This window comes from Ptychodera flava, chromosome 19 (assembly GCF_041260155.1).
Source record: "Ptychodera flava strain L36383 chromosome 19, AS_Pfla_20210202, whole genome shotgun sequence".
In the NCBI taxonomy this organism is placed as follows: domain Eukaryota; kingdom Metazoa; phylum Hemichordata; class Enteropneusta; family Ptychoderidae; genus Ptychodera; species Ptychodera flava.
Genome location: NC_091946.1, coordinates 22,879,768 through 22,903,007, shown reverse-complemented (window position 1 = coordinate 22,903,007; position 23,240 = coordinate 22,879,768). Strand labels below are relative to the sequence as shown.

Sequence of the window (23,240 nt, the reverse complement as noted above, 5' to 3'; positions counted from 1 at the left end):
ACAAGTACTGCGATATCATACCTGCAGGTTAACCTTTGTGTACCATTACGTGAAATGATACACACAAACACCCACACACACACACATGTACACAAACATTGTGACCCATGAAACACACACACTTATGAAACACATGTTGGTACTACTCAATCCATGTGCAGAAAATATACTGTAAGGACAGAAGGAAGGTGACAACGCATTTTGCCTTTCACTTGACAGATTCATCCCTAGTTACCCTGGTCCCTATCAAGAATTCTGCTAAAGCCCATTCCAACCAGTACAGCCATATATATTCTTAATGAAAACTTGAACCATATGAAGACAAAAAAAACCCATAAACTTAACATGGTGATTTTTACTGACTTGATGTGGTGACAATATTGCACACTATTTATATATCATAGCATTGCATATTACAGCAATACTTGGGGTACAATCATTTTTTAAAATAATTTTTAATTTCATCAGAATTGACCAGAAAACGGGTGAAAATACTCTTTCAACCATAAGACTGCAGTAATGTTTTGTTGAAAGTGAATCTGATAATAAAAGTAACTTACTTGCAAATCAAAACATCTTCATATAAGTCTCATATGATTTGAAAATTCCTCCATATGCAGTGTCCATCAAAAGCTTAACCCTTTGAGTGCTGTAATTTTTCCCACCAAAATTTTAGTGCAACATTTTACTGAATTTTATGGATTTTTCTGAAATTTTTTTGATAATTTTTGACCTAATGTATATTACATTTCATTGGCTACACTTTTTTATCAAAATGTTAGCAAAAATCTTTAAAAAAAAATTGACAAGGATGTATTTTATAAGGGCAACAAAATTGCCTTTGGTGCTCAAAGGGTTAAACATTATCACACATTATATTTGGAACTTGCATTTGTGTAATATTTGCTGGGAATTGTCTCCGGCAGAGTGCTGATTTTCAAGAAAATTTGTCCTGCTCAAAGTTGAATTCACTGCAAAGTATCACGTGTACCTGTCTTCCGGACCTGATGGGATGGAAAGGTCATATTCATGAACAGCTGGATAAATGTCATTGGTCTGTGTTCAAATATGCCAATTTAACTTGAGAGAAAAGCAGAGGTTATTCAACTTGGACTTGGTATGCCAAACGCCAAAAGTTTAAAGCCTGGTGAATATCACCATTGACGAGACATCTGAGGGTGACCTACATCAACAACAAGTAAATTATCTACAACATAGTTGAGGAAAGGGGCATTCATTTTCCATGATAACAAAATTCATCACATTTCAACACAGAGAATATAATTTATCACAAAATACCAGGTGTGGTTGTCAAATTATCCTGTTTATCCATAGTTTAGCAAGCTTATCTTTGAAATTTGGCATTTGGTGTGTCACTGTTTACAAATACCAATATTTGGGGAAGTAAAGATACCGTAGTCATTTTGGTCTGCAATCCCTTATTATACATCTGTGACCATCTACTGGTTACTTTGAGTGCCAAAGTCTATTTTTGTCCCCTACATAAAATAAACCCCTGTCAATTTTTCTCAGATTTGTGCCAAAATTTTGAGAAAAAACTGTAGCCAATGAAATGTGATGTCCATTTGGTCCAAAATTATCAAACAATTACAGAAAAATTCATAAAAGTTGGTAAAATTTTGCACTAAAATTTTGGCGGGAGAATATTACAGCGCTCAAAGGGTTAACCGTATTTGGGCATGTGAGCAAGGCAGAGGTTACCTTGAGTATGTGGCATCTGATATTTATTCAGCATTAGATTCAGGACCTTGTTGACTACAGTCAACAACATCTGTGCAAGTCATTACGCAATGAACGGATCAGGTCTAGATTTCTGCTGTGTCACATTCCCATTAACCAAACCATGCTTGTACATGGATTTATCAGTGCTAGTTACATCATATTTGATTGCATAGCCACAAGTATTTTGTACAGAGCAGAATTGAAAGGAATAGCTGTGAATTTTTTTAAAATAATAGTTCATTATTTTTTGTCCAATAAAACAAATTATTATACACCTGCGTCTGTAACCTATGGAGAGTCGTCGTACAGTAAGTTTCGATATCAGAGGACGCGGAGTCCAATAACTTTGACGCGGAGTACAATAACTTTACTAAGGTGTTATTGGACGCTAGTTGACCTTTGACCTCAAAACACCTTTACGTCAACACGAGGAAAAAGAAGGGAAGATTTTACATATTTCACAAAGTAAATCACAGTCAGTCCAAAACCGTTGAATTTGAGTAAAATTATGCTGCTAACGTAAAATTCCTACCACAGGTAGAAATTTCGTTTCGTTTTTTTGCGGGTTGAAATTTCGTTCTGTGCGCGTAGCGGATGCGCTGAACACGTTCCTAGTCTGCTCGCGATTGCTCAGTGCAGTGCGTGACTTTTTTCTGGTAAAGTTGGACTAAAAAGGTGCATAATATTAATAATAAGGTTATTCACAAAATACCGGGATTTATGTCCTCGTACATCATACGCTTCGGTATTGTCCTCGACGTTACGCGTCTTGGACAATACCTCCGCTGCACGATGTACTCGGACATAAATCCCGGTATTTTGTGAATAACCTTATATAATAACTCCTCAACAAATATATAATTTAGCCTTGCCAATATTAGGAATTTTGTACAAAATTGTACATCATTATTTGCCAATGAATTCTAGTTCTAGCTCAAATTACATTTGTCGAAAGAAAATATAGAACTAAATACACATGTACAGATTTTGTTGACAAGTTAGGTACTGAACATTTTGACACAATTTGGGGATTAGAATTAGACTCTGTTACACATGGATGAAAAAAAATGGAAAAATGAAAACACATTACGGCTAATGGAGCTTTACAATATAAGGAGTCAATGTACTCAATAAAGGGACATGGGACTGGAATGTTTGTGGAGATGTGCCTGTACATGATACCCAAGCTTTGTAAACTAGTAATATACTATTACGATCTGTTTTTAGTGATCTGGTTATTTTAGTTTCAATTTTGTATCAATTTTCATATCAATGTACCGCCTTGTTTCATGTGCACCACAGTTGCTATGGAAACCCTCCACATTTCCCCATCTGATATTCAATAATAATTAACCTCTGACATTTTAATGCTGTTTTTTTACAAATACACTGGTTAAAGTTTGACAGCCAATGAACCATTGATGATTCTGATATTTGGCGCTTTTTCGATTGACGGCTTGCAACGTGGCTCAGAGCAAAAGGTTTCCACAGACACCCAATCAGTCCATGCTAGTCAATGCTATTACTGCATTAGTCCATCAAAATAATCTGATTTGATCTTCTGTCAAGGTTTTACCCTTTCACCATAATGGTTTGGCCCAAATCTACTGTTATCAATGATGATTTTGGACCTAGTTACAGAGAATTGAGGTAAACAGGTTTAATACCAGAGCCATCCGCCTCTCAGTTCAATAAATGTGATTAAAATCTTCATGAAGCAAGTTTGGGTCTTTGCCATCATTTCCCTTGGTTAAAAATCTGCACGGAAAACGAACGCCGGGGCAAAACAAAAATTTAGTCTGTGTTAGTCTATATATGTATACTAATCCTTTCACCCCTTTCTTTCTGTAGAAAGGTTCAGTCACAATGTAATAAACAACATGGATCTTACCAAATTCTTGGGACAGCAGGGTTTATCATCAAGGTCATTTCGCTTGAACTGTACATCAGGAAGTCCTGACTAAGCCTCATGCAAGATTACATCATCATTGACATTCTTCACAGTTTCTTCATAACCCTTGCTCAGATAAGTGATGTTTCCTCCCATTGCAAAATTTCAAGTGATCTATCATTTGATAGTTGACAAACAAGGATTCCAGAAAAAATTTCTCTACAGTGGCTTACTATAGCTCATAACGCGCTTTTGCGGACAGGAAAACCACAATCTCCACACAGTCAATATCAATACCAACACCAATCAATCTGATAAAACCAAACGTTTACTTCAGAACAGCTTGAGGGCAAATCTCAGAACTTGACCTGAGAAATCTCATATCGTGTATATCAGTGCCTGTCTTTTCACTCCTGGCAGGATGCAAACAAAATCACATGCTTCCTATGCCCTGTTGGCCATGCCTGCCACGTGCCAAGCTATTTTCTGAAAACAAAAAAGTCTCTATCTTGCTTGGTGGCAAATTTTTGAGATATTCACCACAAAGAGGGTTACTTGACCAACGTGGTTGGTGACATTTTCTTTGTGGGGTGGGAGGAAAAACAATAAAAGATTGTAAAAAAATATTTTTTGTGAGTAACCTAGGATGGCAGGAAATGGTTACAAAACGTATGAGACCAGTAAACTGTTGACAGTTTCACACGTAACAGGAGCGTGGTATACTGAGTCACCCTACAAGAGAATAGCAAATTATTGAAGCAAAGTCAATAAATTCAACGAAAACAAATAAATAACTCAAAATAGATCAAACAATAACATACTGGCAGTGGCAGGGTAAATTGTGTCGATCGATTATTGCAATTTATCTCTTATTGCTTCACCACTTCGTGTCCAGGATGTGAATCAATCTCTCTTAGGAAGCCTAGAACTGATGTCTGACATCTTCCAAATCTGTTTCAGCCTTTCAGACCTAGAGTATCAGTTGTAAGGCCCCCTAAAAAAATTGTTTCTGGTCCTTGACATTCAGCAAAGGTGATGCGGCAATGCAGTTTTTTTTTCTTTCTTTTTTTTATATTCCTGAAATTGCTGGTTTGGCACTATTGATGCAACATATTGTCTTTTATCACTGGCTGCATAATACTTCCTTTTTCTTTTTAGCATTTTGGCCATGCAAACAGGGATATCAAGGATAGCTGTACTGATGAGTATGAACCCCCCCCCACCCCACCCCCAACCCAAGACATGACGCGCAGGTTCTGGAATGATACAGGCAGTGAACAGAAGCAACCCTTTTTTTTGCCTAATTGAAATAAATCGGTTTATACCTGAATAAAGATTTTGCAAGCTACATGTGTAGTGGGATATATAGATATTGCGACTACAACTTGAACGACAGATGGAATATGATCAGCATATCGTGGTCAACAATATTACCACCAGCTTGTAATGGAGGGGCAATACTTTGAATTGCATTTTGTCCAGAGAATGAGCCAAAAATTCACACAAGCAAACACACACAACTGGGAAGTTGCTAGTACCTTTATAACTTAGTGGAAATCTTGCTTCCTTGAGCTTGGTAAAATTTAGACGTCACAACAAAATGACCAGTACCGTATTTTGAAACAAGGCATTGTAAAAGTATGTAGAAAGGAGACTCATTTTAATTTCTCCTTTATATCAATGACGGTCAAGTGCAACCATGACTGAGAGTCTGTACTCAATCCTGTGGCATTTTTCTGATCTATTCTCAAGCACTCATAACTTTTTGATGAATAAATAATTTTGAACTTAACATTCTTGTTAAAAGGAAGATACAGTCACTCTTGGTTCAACTGATTGCAATAGTGAGACATACTTGAGTAGAGTTAACCTGTAAAGTACCTGGTTACAAACAGTCAGGTGATATGTATGTAAACTGCATTCAGTCCAAGTAAGTAAATACATTACATTATTATACACCTACTGTCGTAACCTATGGGAGTTTGACCGTCCAATAACTTTCCGTATTTTGTATAGTACGCGGAGTCCCGAATACGGGAGACGCGCGACGCACTGGGACATTCTATTTTTAGGTGTAATATGCAAATTTTCAACAATCGCGCGCGTTCCACTCATATCGCGCATGCCGCATCCCTCAAAATTTACCATAGAATTAGTTTATACAGACGATTAATGGAGGGAGGTGTATAATAATAGGGTTATACACAAAATACGGCCCGGTATGGACGAGGGCTCAGTGAGTGACATATTGGACGAGCCGAATATTGAACCTCTGAAGTCTCTGTGACCCTATTCTTTCCATGTAGAATGTAAACAGTGCCACATTGGCTGTATACTTGCATTAGATTTGCATTGTGTGTAGATTTCACCATAGAAGGTCATTGAACCTTCCTACAAGGAACCAATGGTTCTTTGGAAAGTTGATCATGGATGTTTGTCATTAACTGATCAGCCTTTTAGACAATTGTACCTCAATATACTAAAGATCCCTGTTGCCTCTATCAACTTCGCTTTTGTAGAAGTATTTTCAAATACTCTAGCTCTGTCTGCAAAACATTGTTAGCAAAATGCAGTCAAAATGTCTGGAGTTCAAATTATCAACATAGCCTGTGTGGTTAGTTCAAAGCTGTTGTTTCCGACCAGGATTCAAAAACATCTTATTATGTACAGAACACACTGTATTAGTACAGGTTATAGTATATCTGTGGGGAGAAGATAAAGAGCTTGGTGTTTTTTAGCACAAAAATCACGAAAATATTATTATCAGATATGGCTTTTGTCCCATAATATTGTTCCACATCTTATTTCAGATACATTTTGGTAAAAATAAGCACAATTTGATCAGTGAAATGTGTCAGTCCATGGAAAAACATCTTGATGTCATTTTCCTTTCTGAGAACTAACTCACTAACGTGGATATGTTAGCAGAAGGTTGTGTAAATTTGGGGGCAAAGTACTGCACTGACTATAAATAGAGCTGTATTCAGCTGAAAATTTCATGATGTTTCTCTCTAAATTTGGACTCATATTACAGAATAGACAGCCAGCAAATTGAAATATGCAATACAGTTGACAATTAAATGCTCCAAGGCTGTAGGATTAAAACTGTCACCTGATTGGTCAGTTGAACACAAAATATCCAAAGTAATTGACATCCTTCACACCAAGGTCCTTTGAAAATGATAACTTTCACTACATGTAATTGGCAGTAAAGACACATTGAAATGCGGCGTCAAACGGTTTGTCACAAGACCATGAGTTCAACTGTCTCCTAACTTACGCAATTACTGGCATGGGCAGCCATTGCTCTCTATACTGATATAATTCAAGCTATGCTTTGTCATTTTAGTAGCTTACAAAACGTCCGTTTGTAATATTGTATACTGCTAACTCCAGAAGATTACCTGCACTGTGTCTCTTTCAACTGTTATCTGATTATTCAGATTCCGAACATTGGTCATCAAGGCTTGAACCACCGCTATCTGCTACAGATGATTGAGATTACTGTAAATCTTAGTCTTGATGTCAAATCTTAGAATGAACCTATGCTTTCTACATGTCAGTTGTTGTATTCACTTACACTGTACTGAGAATATGATTTAGCTGGCTACAATCACATTGATGATCAGAATAACACAAGAAGAAAACACTCATGTAACTTCTCACTTCCCGTCCCTATGACCAGATAAGAGAAATAACAACCTGAAGACAAGAGACATTAATTATATGCAAATTGCGTAGCAGGCAAACAGAACATTCTGGAGGGTTGCATCACTATTAGGAGTGCAGCTATTCAGGATTTGTTGTGTTGCTTGCCGTGAAATAAAAAGAATTTTTATCTATGAACAGGCAACACACAATGGTTCTTCTTGGAAGCTGGGTACAACATGCAGCACTTTACATATCCCTATTATAGGTTTTAACTAATTTACAACAATTGAACAATTCACTGTAAAGAAGATTCATTGTCGATGAAGTGAAGTCACATCTTTGTGTTGGCTAAAATACAACTTGCACAAATGACTTTGAAATGCAACGATTATTTTCCTCAAGTCTGAATTCCTTTACCTTAATGGAATCATCGATCGGTACTGGTATTTCATGTATTTATTTATCAAGACCTGACCCAGCTACTGAAAATAACGTAATGTGCATTCATAGATAAACAACCAATTAAATTTGGAAAAGTACACAGCCAGCTGAAAGTCGAAACAGTACAAGGGTGTGAACATGCAGTGTCATCGCCCTTAACGGTATATAACAGTATTTTGTTTCAGACTGTCCTCCAGGAATCGTGGATACACTTTCTCAGGTCAGATATTTGTCACAATGAGGTCAATCAAGTCTACAAAGTTTGTACCAGAATGTCAAATCATGTGTACGGACACCAAAAGGTATTTAATACAGATTCTTTACTTGTACTTACGGTGTCCATCAAGGTTCAGTATTGTCACCTCTTTTGTTTAGTATTTTTGTCAATGACATTGGGAAAACATTGAGTGAAACTTGTCAGTTTTCAGGTGTGGATATCGGACTTATGAAAATTATTTATCTTTTATTTGATTATGACCTGACTCTTGTTAGTAGTTCTCGAATTGGGTTACAGAGACTATTTAATCAATTGTACGATCATTGTTGTAAATGGAAGCTAAATGTTAACATTAAGAAAACTAAAATTATTGTATTTAGAAGGGGTGGTGGGTTAAAAAAGTATGAGAAATGGTTTTACGATGGGCAATAAGTGATGGTTACATCTTTTACAGTATAAATTATTTGTTTGTATATTTACTTGTTTGGATGGTTTATTTTGTACTGTATGCTAGCAATCTGTTTCCATATTGTGTAATTATTTTTTTTTTTGGGGGGGGGGAGGGGGCGTAGAGGCCACAAATACTGAAATAAACAATCAATCAAAAAGTGCACAGCCAGCTGAAAGTCAAAACAGTACAAGGGTGTGAACATGCAGTGTCATTGCCCTTATATAACAGTCTTTTGTTTCAGACTGTCCTCCAGGAATCGTAGATACACTTTCTCAGGTCAGATATGACTCACAATTGCCTTGAGGTCAATCAAGTCTACAGACAATGCCCACATGTTTATTTACTTGCCCTTGCCACAAGCACTGTAGGGCTTCCTAGTTTGCACTGATAGGCCCCTTCATTGTAACACACTCACAGCACCTCACAAAAACTGTTTCACCTGCAGAGTTGGTGGTGTTACATGTAATGTACTTAGTTCAGTAATATTCTCAACCCTTGGAGTCATTTTTCCAGCCATCTTGTAACACAGCTATTTGCAGGTTCATGTGGTTATGAATACTTCCAGACCATTTCATTCGTTGAATTCAAAACAACTCAGGAACAACAGTACCAGCCCTCTTCACGCCAACTTCCTGTTGATCTGTCCATGATTTGTCATGCAATTGTGTACGAGATATTTGAAAGACTGGCTAATGACCTGGGCATCGGGGGGGGGGGGGGGGGGGGGGGGGGGGGGGGGGTTCTCAAGCACAAGAAATAGTTACATGTAAACACAGCAAATGCTCACATCCATGCAGTACCATGGCATCTATCCTAATAAGTTTTATTTCTACGAACATCATCTGTTTACCATTGGTTTACTTCTTGCTAATGGCATCACGATGATCACGTCCGTTAATGTCGTTCCCGATCCGTGCCAATGAACAATTGACTTTCACTAGCTGCAATAATTGTAGCCCTTGGTTGGTGGGGATTGGGCTTCTGTCGTGCGGCTCGCGCCTTGCCCCAACCAGGGCTACAATTTCTCCCTATACCTGCTAGTGTAAAAGCTGCAGTGCGGATCTACACTGCATGGTCAAGGCACACACGGGGCTGCATTATTAGAGAATCTCGCCTTACCGTGTGCAAATTTCACTATAATCCTGCTCCCGGATAATGTTAGAGCCCTTGTAACTCCTATCGATGGTCAACTTTACTCCTTGCAGCTGAAAAATGACAGTTTAATGACTCAGGCGCGAAGTCAATTCGAACTGGACCGCCGTCGTTGAACTCTGTACCCAGCCGACTTGTACCATTACATTTTAGGGGTGGCCGACTAGGTGTGAGGGACTAATGAAAACGGTGACACTAGCAGTACAGTAGCGCGCTAGTGGCAGTATAGTTGTTGTTATTTTAACGCTATCTTTTCGGAGGATTGAAAAAGGTCATAGGACTGTTTGCTCCTTTTCAATTACTGCTAGAATACCACTATCGCTGAAAGCAAAGAGAGACCAGTGACCATTGAAGAACTGCCATCTTTATTTCCTGAGAAGTGAAAGAGATATTCACGCCATGCAAAGTCTGTCGTCTCGTCTTTGCCATTTTATACAGATGCTCTGACAACAAGAGGACACCGCGATATAATTATAAAATATCCAATCGATATTTACGGCTAATATACTATACGATATAGATCTCTAAGGCTATAAAATCTTCGATATATATTCGGATATTTACCCGCCTAATTAACAAACTCTAGTATCATCTAGTAGCGAAGTTCGAGCCAGACTAGCGCTTGGCCAGAGCTGTAAAGTGGTGAAATGTCTGACAAATATTCGCGACTCTTTTTAATCTTGAAGCTTATAGTGGTACATTTTCCGACTGTTTCAAATGTGCTGAAATAGTTCCGATGTTAACAAACTATAGGCCTATCTCCCTTCTACCAGTTCAATCTAAAATACTAGAAAAACATGTTTATATTAGTTTTTACAGTTTTATGCATTTAATCTTTTTTGACAACTCACAATCATCAGACAACATCACTCTTGTCACATTGCTTTAGTCAAGTTAACTGACCAGGGTCTATACTTTTACAGAATATAGATGAAGATAATTGTTTTTAGATATACTTAAAGATTTTTTTCATCGTTGATCATAACATTTTGCTGAGTGAACTTTCTGTGTACATGTTTTCTGATTTGTCACTGAAGTGGTTTCGATCAGACCTTACAGGAAGAAGTCAATGTTAGCTATTTAGGTGTACACGCTCATGTTTTGTCGATTGGTGCGGTGTATCTCAGGAGTCCATTTTTGGTCCACTTCTGTTTTGATCATGTTATGTATGTCATTTCCTCCCACACTCATCATGACATGAGTTTAATTAGTCTGGAACATTCTCAACTTTGTGTAAAAGTGGGAAGCTTTAAATAGATACTACTACTGTACTGTGACTACTACTACTTCGGTGCTTCAAATTTTATCAGATTTATTCAAAAACTGCTGAGGTCAATATCAAAGCATGTATGTAAAACATGCTGATTCAAGGAATTTGTTACAAAAAGAAAGATGTATCCATGAAAAAGCACAGATGTGAAAATGCTGTAAAGAAATCCTCATACAACCCGGCCTACTTCATCATTAAGATGTATGTTGACAGACAAGAAAATGCCGAAATTTTAAATTGATAAACACTGCATTATTGAAGTAGTCATGAGCAAACGGATGGAGGAAGTCCATCTGATTAAAATCAGGTGTAGAGTACGGCGACGTCTTCTTATGCGTACGCGGTATTCTCTCCGAGTCGCTGTCGCCTCTCACTACGCGACAGCGAGAGAATACCGCGTACGCATAGAAGACGTCGCCGTACTCTACATCTGATTTTAATCAGATTGGAGGAAGTCGCTCCTATATTAGGCTATTTCCATACTGAGTTCATCATGCACACTGTAAAGTTCACTATGATTCGAAGCGAGACTACATAAATGTCCTGTGAGAAAATTAATCTGGAATGTAATCCGCGTTTGTGTAATGAGTTAAGAAATGCTACGACCCTACAAAAACAGTAAAATACCTACGTGTTGTATACAAATAGCAAAGTATTTGGCAAAGCTGCACTATAAGTAACTATAAATAAATATCGGCGATTTCACAGACCCGGCGTGCCGTGGCACAAGGCTAGTCATTGTAGTATCGTCTAGAGTCCGGAAATTGCCGATAAATATTCTGTAAGTATAGGCGATTTCACAGACGCAGAGTGCTGAGTCCAGTGTCGATCGGCGATTTCACAGTAATCCCGAAATCGTCGATATGTCAAACTTTGATACTAGATGGAAAATATCCGATTTTAAAAAAAAATGTTCAAAGTCACGCCGTCATGGACAAGAATGCCGTTTTGGCACCCACTTCACACATTGTGACCTTTTTAGTCGAACAGATTTTGCTTGGAACCACTCTTTCCACATTGAACAACAGCGGCATCTTGTAAATGTAGTTGTACCAATGAGGTGGATGGTTGAACTTAGTTGTGAAAGTTGAACTAGTTATGGAGTTTAACTTAGGCACACGCCTCTGAACAATATGCATGGACACAAAGTTCTAACTGCTTCAAATGACCCTTTCCCGTGTAGGATTTATTGAACTAGTACGTAACATATTTGAGAAAGTTGGGAAGATGAACTAATTAAAATGCGTAGTTGAACTTCGGCAAAAGTATCTCTCTTATTCACCAAGAGTTATATATTGTCATGAAAATTACCCACCCCTTTCAATCCCATAAATAGTCCTACGAGTATGGCAAGAGTGTCCGGCTTTGGCTCCGGAGGCAGTGAAGGGCTACCCGTAAGCATGCTCATTCAGCTCCCTCACACCTGTCGGCCACCCCTAAAATGTAATGGTACAAGTCGGCTGGGTACAGAGTTCAACGACGGCGGTCCAGTTCGAATTGACTTCGCGCCTGAGTCATTAAACTGTCATTTTTCAGCTGCAAGGAGTAAAGTTGACCATCGATAGGAGTTACAAGGGCTCTAACATTATCCGGGAGCAGGATTATAGTGAAATTTGCGGCGAGATTCTCTAATAATGCGGCCCCGTGTGTGCCTTGACCATGCAGTGTAGATCCGCACTGCAGCTTTTACACTAGCAGGTATAGGGAGAAATTGTAGCCCTGGTTGGGGCAAGGCGCGAGCCGCACGACAGAAGCCCAATCGCCACCAACCAAGGGCTACAATTATGCAGCTAGACTTTCACATGTGCACACAATATTGATGGAGATCTGTCTGATATACTACCGCGGACGTTTACGAGACAATTCTTGAAGTAAAATCGTGGAAGATTAAAAAAGTCAACCTTTGCCATACTCGCGACTTCTGAGTCAACTACGACCTAGTTCATAAAGCTGCTCAGCATTTGTAAACAGGCTTCAACAATCCACGATTCCTCTCTGGTTTTCCTTCCTTGGAAGACTAATCACGCGCATCCATTGAATTTGGCATATGTAGTGTGCTACATATAATAATGAGCGATAATAAACTATAAAAACTTGCTGGTGGTTTCTCACAGATACACGAAGTTACTACTCATCAATACTGGTTATAACCATGGACGTAAAAAGATGGGGTGAACGTGCGCAGCACTACACGTTTCATGGCCGTCTGCAGCTAGCTTTGACCGCACCGGCGCCGTTCGCTTGTAGCCTGGGCGGAAAGGAAAATGGATATATCCATCCTGTTTGGTGAACTAACTTTACATGTCTTGTGTAAAGGGTGGTCTTTCATGTACGCGTCTGATAGGAGTGCGATAACGGATGAAAAAGACCCGAAAGCCGAGTGCACGATGCCGAAGAATTGCAATATCACAGTGGATTTGTAACCGTTGGCGTTTTACTAGTAATACGGTACGCAAACGGTCCTTATGAGATCATTGGCGTTTCTGTGGAGTGAATTGCCATAAAAAAGCAAAGTAAAACATATTCAATATCTACATAAAAGTCAGCTTGAAGTAACTGGCAAGGATGTGGTGATCTGATCATGTCGAGGTCAGTGACTGGACCGTCGGTCACAGACCGACAGACAGCGATGCATGCATGCTATGGTGCCTACGCTATGTTCGATCAGGTCGTACCCTGTGCACGCTTTGAGTAGCAAAAAATATAGCCACACTTACCGCAGAGTCCGCAAAAAATCAGCACGGTTTGTATGAAGAGGAGAACAGACAGCTTCATAATGTAAGTCTCACTATCTATCCTCGAAATTACGCGTCTCTCCCTCCACTAAAGCGACAATTTCTGGCAAAGAACTCGCAGCCGATAGACGTTCAGACTGTACCTTGTACCATGTGCTGTAGAAGCGACTTCCTGACGTCACTTCCGTAACGCTTGTGACGTAAGGAGACTAAATGTTCTGGGTATACGAAGTACCTGCCTGCTCGGTACCTAGAAAGTGTTTACATCACGATGTTTAAATAGATATATGAATGCATGACGTCAATACCCCGTATCGTATTGGAAATCTTATTATTTACTTGATTATTCATTCATTTATACTCACCATGCTAATACTAAGACGAATTTCAGCTACATGTAATTATAAAAAAACAAAACCAGAGGAGAACTTTAATTGGCCGAAAGCAACTACAAAATGTGATAGTATTCGGTGCGGTAAGGATATTTGTGAGAAAAAAGTGATGGTATCATTCAACACCTTTATATTAAAGAAATAAAAATGACTTGTAAGACAGTTCTGAATTTAAAAGACAGGCTATAGAGGGGGAATGTGTGTCAATCATTCGGCTGTCGAGTTGTCCAGTATCATTACAGTACTTTCATGATGGTGATATTCACAATGTTGTGATAAATCATAAATGCCCGTCCTTTATTTATTTCCCTTTTGTTATTTTATCTCGCCATATATAAAGGGAGGAGGTTGTTGGAACTGCACTCAACGGTTGTATGGGACCCATACGACTAATAAAACAGTATATCGAAGGTGCGTTGGCGATTGATGAAAGTTATATACATGTATGTATATATATATATATATATATATATATATATATATATATATATATATATATATATATACATATATACATATATATACTGTAAAACATGTTTGTCGTAATGTACATCGTCAAATGTAGGTTTTGCAGCAATGTTGACGTGATGCATCTGGATATCATGCAAGAAATGCGTTGTTTACAAATAAGAAAGTTGCACAGGCGCAATTTCGACGAGACGGCCCTCCTTTACATTACTTTACTTTACTTTATTTTACTTTACTTTATTGCTCACTTCAACAAACACTGGATGAAGCTGCTGCTGGGGGAGGAACTAAAGTACAATAAATAAGTTTGGCAAGAGGTAGTTTATCTTTGTGAGTAAAGATATACATGAACTTTTCTCTGTCATTAAAATCAAGAAAGCCAGGATTATACAAACTTGTAAGTAAACATCTTTTTATAGTAAAGGTAACGGTCGTCGGAACTGCGCTCGAAGGTCGAATGGGGCCCACATGTCAATGTAAATACTGTATGTAAGGTACGATGGTGATTGATGAAAGTTAAAACATGTCTGTCATAATCTACATCGTATAATATAAAATGTTGCAGCTATGATGATGAGGTGCATCTAGATATCGTGAACGAAATACATAGTTTGTAAACAAGAAACTCGCACAGGCGCAGATCCGACGACTGTTTCATTTAAGGCTATAAGTACAATGTCTCCCTTTAATTTAGAGCCCTGTAGAGCTACTGCTCTGTAGGTGAGCGCACCTACCCTATTTTATTTTGAATAGTTGCAGAGATTCCGTACTCTCAAGTCTCTCTGTGAAGAGATTTCCAAGCTGGGGTGGCGCTCTTCACTGTGCTGGGAGTGCGTGCGTGGCATAAACTCAAAGAATACATATGTACATCATCGGCATGAAATGCCATCCCACTATATCCACGTGTGGTGTTTTCTGCAAATATACACTTCATTCATAAATAAAACTCTGATAACCAATATATCCTACAGAAATGGCATAACTGTGAATGAACACTGCAAACACAAACATACAAGAGACTTACAATACTATTGTAGCAGTATAACGATTATATATTATATATATATATATATATATATATATATATATATATATACATATATATATATATTAATATATATATATATATATATATACACTTGATCCAAGGTACTATGGTGACTGATGAAAGTTAAAACATGTTTGTGCACGATATCTAGATGCATCTCATCATCATAGCCGCAACAATATATATATATATATATATATATATATATATATATATATATATATATATATATATATATATATATATATAAGCTATATAGTAGATATAGTGGATATATACTACATGTATATCTACTATATATCATATATCTACTATATATCTAGATCGATAGATAGATGTATAGATAGACAGACTGACAGATGCATAGATAGATACGTAGTATATATATTAGATATATGATATATTAGATATATGTATAGTATATCCAGATAGACAGACAGACAAACAGACAGACAGATGATAGACAGACAGACAGACAGACAGACAGACAGACAGACAGACAGACAGACAGACAGACAGACAGACAGACAGACAGACAGATAGATAGATAGATAGATAGATAGATAGACAGATAGATAGATAGATAGATAGATAGATAGATAGATAGATAGATAGATAGATAGATAGATAGATAGATAACTTTGGTAGAACACGTCTCGGGGACAGATATTCAGACTCTCAAACTTTTCCAATACATTTTAGGTCTACCACTTGTAGGAAGCTCAATTTAAAGGGAGGCAGTCGTCGGAACTGCACCTGTGCGAGTTTCTTGTTTACAAACACTGCAAAAATTCGAGCACGATATCTAGATGCACCTCATCATCATAACATTTAACATTATACGATGCAGATTATGACAAACATGTTTTGACTTTCATCAGTCACCATCGTATCTTGGATGCAGTGTTTACATTGGTCGTAGGAGTGCCATACGATCTTTGGGAGCAGTTCCGACGACTTTATCCCAATAAAACTTCTCTAGAAAGGAAAGTTTTTAGTTTTTTGAAAATCGAAAATTCTCTTTTGTAATAGAATTTAACAAGGGATGGCAGCTATTTTGAAGTTCAAAATTGGTAAATGTTGAGCAGTTTTTTTCTCAAGTACCAAAATTTTTACCGTGACGGTGACTCCCGATTTTTAGTCTCGATTCGGTAAAAATGGTTGAAAGTTTCATTTGGGACAGTTTGAGCAACAGTTGAAGTCTCACTTTGAGGCGCATACAACATTAACGAGTGAGATGTGCAATACGGTGTTTTCAATCGCGTTCTAACTCACACACCATATGGTATCCGGTCATCTAGCGGAGAAGCAACAGACAGAACCGCTCGGCCAACCCCCCAACCCCCCAACATGGTTACTGCATTCTTACGGTAAAAACATCTCAACGTGTAGCCCTGAGTTGCAAATCTCATACAACGCTGGTAAAATCACCAACTTTGTCTTTCAATTTAAATCTGGCATTTCCTTCTCAGGCAACTTGAGCTCAGCAATCCAGGTGGGTTATTATTTGCTGATAAAATTGAAGAATAATGACCGGGTGTCCCTACCTCAAACATGTAAATAATTCATACTGACACCATACATATTTACACAAAACCATGGTTGAAAATGTCTTTGATTGTATGTACGCCAAAGCACAGTGATACCAAAAATGACCATTATTAATTGCAATGAAATAAATGTGGGAAATTAAAAAAAATATTGTATACATTTCCAGACAGCTACCATTCCATTGACTATGTTTACAGCTTCATTAGGGTTTAATGGTTGATTTTTCACCTCGATGATAAATAATAAATAAATTGTCAAAAGACAAATTAACTTGACACTAATTCATACCACTTTTGCTATTCATAGACACCAGTTGTAAATTTACGACAGGGAAGCGCATCCAGATGTGCGCCCTCTTGAGTCAATAAAGTAAGTTTCTTTCCGCAACATTTCGCAGCGGTCAGATCTGAACACGAGGCCCGGTGGTGGCAGTCCCCGGGTTGGTGGGTACCCATGCGCGTTACCAAATTCACGGAAAAGGGGGTGTTTTTCTTCAGTCATCTCGGAGATTCTAGGTCCGTGAAATCGAGAAAAAGGGGTACTTTCACTGTAACCTCCGAGATTAGGGGTAGTCCTTTCATAATCTCCCAAGGACACTAAATCTGGTCTAGTCTCACTCTAGATGATTGTGTATGAATGTGACTAAAATCAGGTGAGGACAAACATTTGTGATGTATGTACATGTATACAAAGTCAACCTCCAGGGTCAACCCTGGAAGTCAACATATATACTAACCTCCTAGATTTCGAAAATAAGGGTATGTTTTTACAGCTAATTTCTCCCAGATTTGCCTCAAATAGGGGGTGTTTTTCTCAGAAATATTCTAGGAAAGGGGGTACTTTTCAAACTTGGGTAACAAGCATGGGTACCCACCAACCCGGGGACTGCCACCGCCGGGACACGAGGGGACAGTCAACTCTACTATACTAGGCTTTCTGTCACCACAGCGAAGTTTGTGAATCATGAAGATTAAACTTAGTGTGTAATTTATTCAATTGTTTATTGAATGCGTATTTAACTTGACACTAATTCATACCACTTTTGCTATTCATAGACACCAGTTGTAAATTTACGACAGGGACGCGCATCCAGATGTGCGCCCTCTTATTCAATTGTTTATTGAATGCGTATTTAACAAAAATCGTTGCATGTACGCATAGAAGATTGTATCTGGGGTTATATGGGAAGGTCATTTTGAAGGAAATTTACAAACTGTTGCACGTCTTCATAGTTTATGATATCAAAAGGGCAAGTGCATTATCATTAATGACAATCTACAGATTAGAAACCATAACGACATAAATTAAAATAAGAAATATAAGAAACAGACAGACAAAAAGTCAAGGAATTGAATTACCAGTATTCAATTGAGTCCATTGACCATTTATTTTCCAATATTTATTCTCTCACACATTCTGGGAAGAGTTTTATAATTTCTTCATCGTCTGTTTTGCTTGTTTTGAGACCCAGCCTTCATCACGTACCTTTTGGAGAAATGAGCGATTCAGTTATTTACAGTTATCTATTCTTATAGCAAAACCCTTTATTTATGCAATGACGATGTATAATAGGAAACAATGATATGCTTTATATTTGCCGCAAGTGAAACAAAACTGCCACTCAGAGTACAGAATTGCTCTGGAAAAAGACAAGTTAGAGACACATTGTAAATGGATTAAAATACTACCAATGATAAATGATAATTGAGAACTGTACTGTAACACCTTTCTAACAAGCGCTGTAACCCTTTCCCGATGAAACATTTTCGAATGAAAAAAAAACACATGAATCTAGCATACATTTGAATGCGATGCATAGGCGGCTAGCCAGTTAGTTTTGGGTTGGCGGGGAGGGGAATGCCACTCTTGTAGAGTGAGAATTTTTAAAAAATAACACATTTTTGGAACTATTTCCTCCATTCTTGGCCCGTGAAAACTGGGATAGAACACAGTCACCTGTGGTCGGTCTATTCCGCTATTCTATGCCGACCACAGGTGACTGTGAATAGACAACTTTGCTTGCATATGATGACAAACATTGCCATAGAGATATACAGGCCATGAGGCAATCTGATTAAAATCAGATGTAGAGTACGGCGAAGTTTATACAAGCCCCGTGTAGAGGCGACAGCAAGAGAATACCGCGAAAGTGTAAACGTCGCCGTAGGGGGCCTACTCTACATCTGATTTTAATCAGATTGGCCATTTACCGATATTTGAAATTCAAAATGGCCGCCATCCCTGTGTTATCTTTAAGGGAAAAAATAAATTTTTCGAAAAACTCAGACGATGGATTTTTTTTTAATTCTAAGAGAGCTGCCACAAGTAGATCAGAAACGAACTGTATACATTTGAGAGTCCGAATATCTGTCTGTATTCTACCTTAAAGTCAGACTGTAACGTCCATCCGTACAATTTACAAAAATCATAAGGCTGCCGATGAGCTTCTAATAGGAAACCATACATGGAAACCCAAGTCAAATTCAAGTTCTATCCCGAACGAAGAAAAAGCTCATTTTGATCCCAACATACCGAATATGCGAACGTGGCGCTGATTATGATCCCTGATCTATTGTTACGAAGTTGAGAAGTCATCACCGTGTATCGGTAAATAACACCTTTACCGAGATCAGTAGGGCAAAGCATAAACTTCTACTGCCTATAGACCTTTTCCCGGTTATCTCACAATGCATTGCAGTGACTTTATCAAACACCGTATATAAGCTCAAAACAGCGAAAACATGCTGATTTGTTTTGTACAGCGGATTGTTATAGAAGAATGACACAAATTTGCAATACCAAATAATGCCCCGTGTATAATCTAACCATCAGCGACGAAAATACAGGTCTGGGTGTAATCTATGGGGGCCCGTTCTGGTCAAAATTATGTTTTATTAATTTTAGTATGTTAGAATTAATTTTATGTAGACTGGAATTAATTTACTAGCACTCGAATTAATATTATGTTTCTTTTAATTAATTTTATATGCTTTAATTAATTTTGTGTAGTCATACCGAATTAATTTTATGTGTTCCAATTAATTATTTCTGCTTATCTTTGCTGTAATTAATTTTATGTAGTCTAGAATTAATGTTGCTAACATTTCAAATTATTTATATGTTTTTATGTGCCGGAATTAATTTTATGTAGTCTAGATTTAATATATTAATTCCTTCAATTGATTAATTGGGTTCAAAATGTTTTCACGTGCTGCAATTATTTAATGTGTGCTAGAATTAATTTCTACCAGTGTCTTCAATTAATTTTGTGTTCGGTCGAAGTAATTATGTGTTTGAGCGAATTAATTATATGTGTTCGGTCGAATTAATTATATGTGTTCGCTCGAATTAATTATATGTGTTTGCTCGAATTAATTATATGTGTTTGCTCGAATTATTTTCGGCCGATCCCACAGTCCTTTGCGCACACACTCTTAAATCAATATGGCGGCTCCCGACCGGAGTGGTATTATTCAGGCGCTCGAACCGTGATCTGTGAAAATGGAAATCAATAAACTGATCACAAAAACTTTGGTAGTGTCTCCTGTCTGAGGGATCGTGTATGTGATTGCTCATAGAGCGAAGCCCGACCAATTTTGTGTTTACGTCAGACACGAACGTTCACCCTTTCTATCGGGCTTTGCCAATCATCTCGTGTACTGTAGTTTGTGTAGCCCTGCGTACGATGCTGTGTGTTCCGCTACAGCTAATAGCCCCGCACACCACAGCCTGCAAAGACCCGTACGTAGAGTTGGTGACTTCAAATCCATTTTGGACTTGACGTAAAAAGCCAAATTACTGCCGAAATTCAGCGTTCTTGGGCCCAAGTCGTATCCCTGCCTACCTCAGCTACTCGATCGCTTCCAAAAATGCCAGTCTTTTATTCTTTTTCGTAAATAACCGTCGATGTCGGCAACTCTCTCGCTAGCCCTGCGTACGTACGCAGTGTACGCTGTGTGTTAGGAACGCACACAGGGAATGCACAGCGTACACTGCGTACGTACGCAGGGCTAGCGAGGAGAGTTGCCGACATCGACGGTTATTTACGAAAAAAGAATAAAAGACTGGCATTTTTGGAAGCGATCGAGTAGCTGAGGTAGGCAGGGATACGACTTGGGCCCAAGAACGCTGAATTTCGGCAGTAATTTGGCTTTTTACGTCAAGTCCAAAAATGGATTTGAAGTCACCAACTCTACGTACGGGTCTTTGCAGGGCTGTGGTGTGCGGGGCTATTAGCTGTAGCGGAACACACAGCATCGTACGCAGGGCTACACAAACTACAGTACACGAGATGATTGGCAAAGCCCGATAGAAAGGGTGAACGTTCGTGTCTGACGTAAACACAAATTGGTCGGGCTTCGCTCTATGAGCAATCACATACACGATCCCTCAGACAGGAGACACTACCAAAGTTTTTGTGATCAGTTTATTGATTTCCATTTTCACAGATCACGGTTCGAGCGCCTGAATAATACCACTCCGGTCGGGAGCCGCCATATTGATTTAAGAGGTGTGTGCGCAAAGGACTGTGGGATCGGCCGAAAATAATTCGAGCAAACACATATAATTAATTCGAGCAAACACATATAATTAATTCGAGCGAACACATATAATTAATTCGAGCGAACACATATAATTAATTCGCTCAAACACATAATTACTTCGACGAACACAAAATTAATTGAAGACACTGGTAGAAATTAATTCTAGCACACATTAAATTAATTGCAGCACGTGAAAACATTTTGAACCCAATTAATCAATTGAAGGAATTAATATATTAAATCTAGACTACATAAAATTAATTCCGGCACATAAAAAACATATAAATAATTTGAAATGTTAGCAACATTAATTCTAGACTACATAAAATTAATTACAGCAAAGATAAGCAGAAATAATTAATTGGAACACATAAAATTAATTCGGTATGACTACACAAAATTAATTAAAGCATATAAAAATTAATTAAAAGAAACATAATATTAATTCGAGGTGCTAGTAAATTAATTCCAGTCTACATAAAATTAATTCTAACATACTAAAATTAATAAAACATAATTTTGACCAGAACGGGCCCTCATAGTAATCTGCCATAGAGTTCTATGAGTAACGAACCCTGCGTGTACCCTACGGCTAAAAAGTTCTATGCGTAACGTACGCTTTGTATACCCTGGCGCGCAATGCATCATGGAACCGGTAAAAGAACTATTAGTGTGTGTGTGTGTGTGTGTGTGTGTGTGTGTGTGTGTATTATATATATATTATATATAATATATATATATATATATATATATATATATTATATATATATATATATATATATATATACATATACATATATATGTATATGTATATATACATACACATATAATATATATAACTATATTATATATATATATGTGTGTGTGTGTGTGTGTGTGTGTGTGTGCATGCATACATACATACATACATACATACATACATACATACATACATACATACATACATACATACATACATACATATGTTTACGAATGCAGGGACAACACCTGACAGCACTGCTATGCATACGAAACGAATGGTGTTATCTTTGAACACTAGGGGTCAATACTCTGATTCCGTATCCAGACGACCTTTCGCTGACTATTCTCCGATGACAGGTAGTGAAGTGTAATATTTTTATGGTAACATAGATCTCGTATACCTGTACTAAACTTCCCTCAGTGTGTTTTCAAGGGATTTCCCCTTCGGTTTGCGCGAAGTTGATAATTGTAGATTAGCTAGCTATCGGAGCACGCGGGCGCTGTAATTTTGCCGCGAAGGATGAAAAAATACCGATTGTCGTCGCAAAAATTAGAAATACTCATCGGAAATGATTGGGACGAACAGGGAAATCCGTTTTTGGACGAAAATCGGGAGAAAATCATTCATGAAAACAATGTCGTTTGTAAAATCTGTGGGAATTTCAGTGAGATACCTTGACTAGATAGGGTAGGTTTTTGGAAGTGTGAAAGCGTAGTTTTGGGGTGTATTGTAAAACAAGCACTCGTGTTATTACGACATTGGGTGACAACTGACATACTACCCTCATTTTTGTAGCCTAGAAAAAAAAGTAAATTGACAGATTACACGATATTGGAAGTTAGCTGTTCACAAGTGAAATTACAAACGTTTTCATACACAAAGCCATATTATAACGAGACAAATTTGTCTTTCATGTCGGGTCTTCGACAATCGCCTCGGGTAGC

At 38.0% G+C, this 23,240-nt stretch overlaps 1 protein-coding gene across 3 annotated transcripts in view; it reads right to left on the bottom strand.

The window, feature by feature from the left end:
- Window positions 1–13,810, bottom strand: part of LOC139118940 (low-density lipoprotein receptor-related protein 6-like) — an 85,013-nt gene extending 71,203 nt beyond the window's left edge. For all 3 annotated transcript variants that reach the window (XM_070682515.1, XM_070682516.1, XM_070682517.1), the window contains exon 1: window positions 13,534–13,810. In XM_070682515.1, coding sequence (XP_070538616.1) covers window positions 13,534–13,591 — 58 coding nt within the window. In that variant the 5' untranslated portion in view covers window positions 13,592–13,810. The remainder of the gene's footprint in view (window positions 1–13,533) is intronic.
- Between the last annotated feature and the right edge of the window lie 9,430 nt (window positions 13,811–23,240).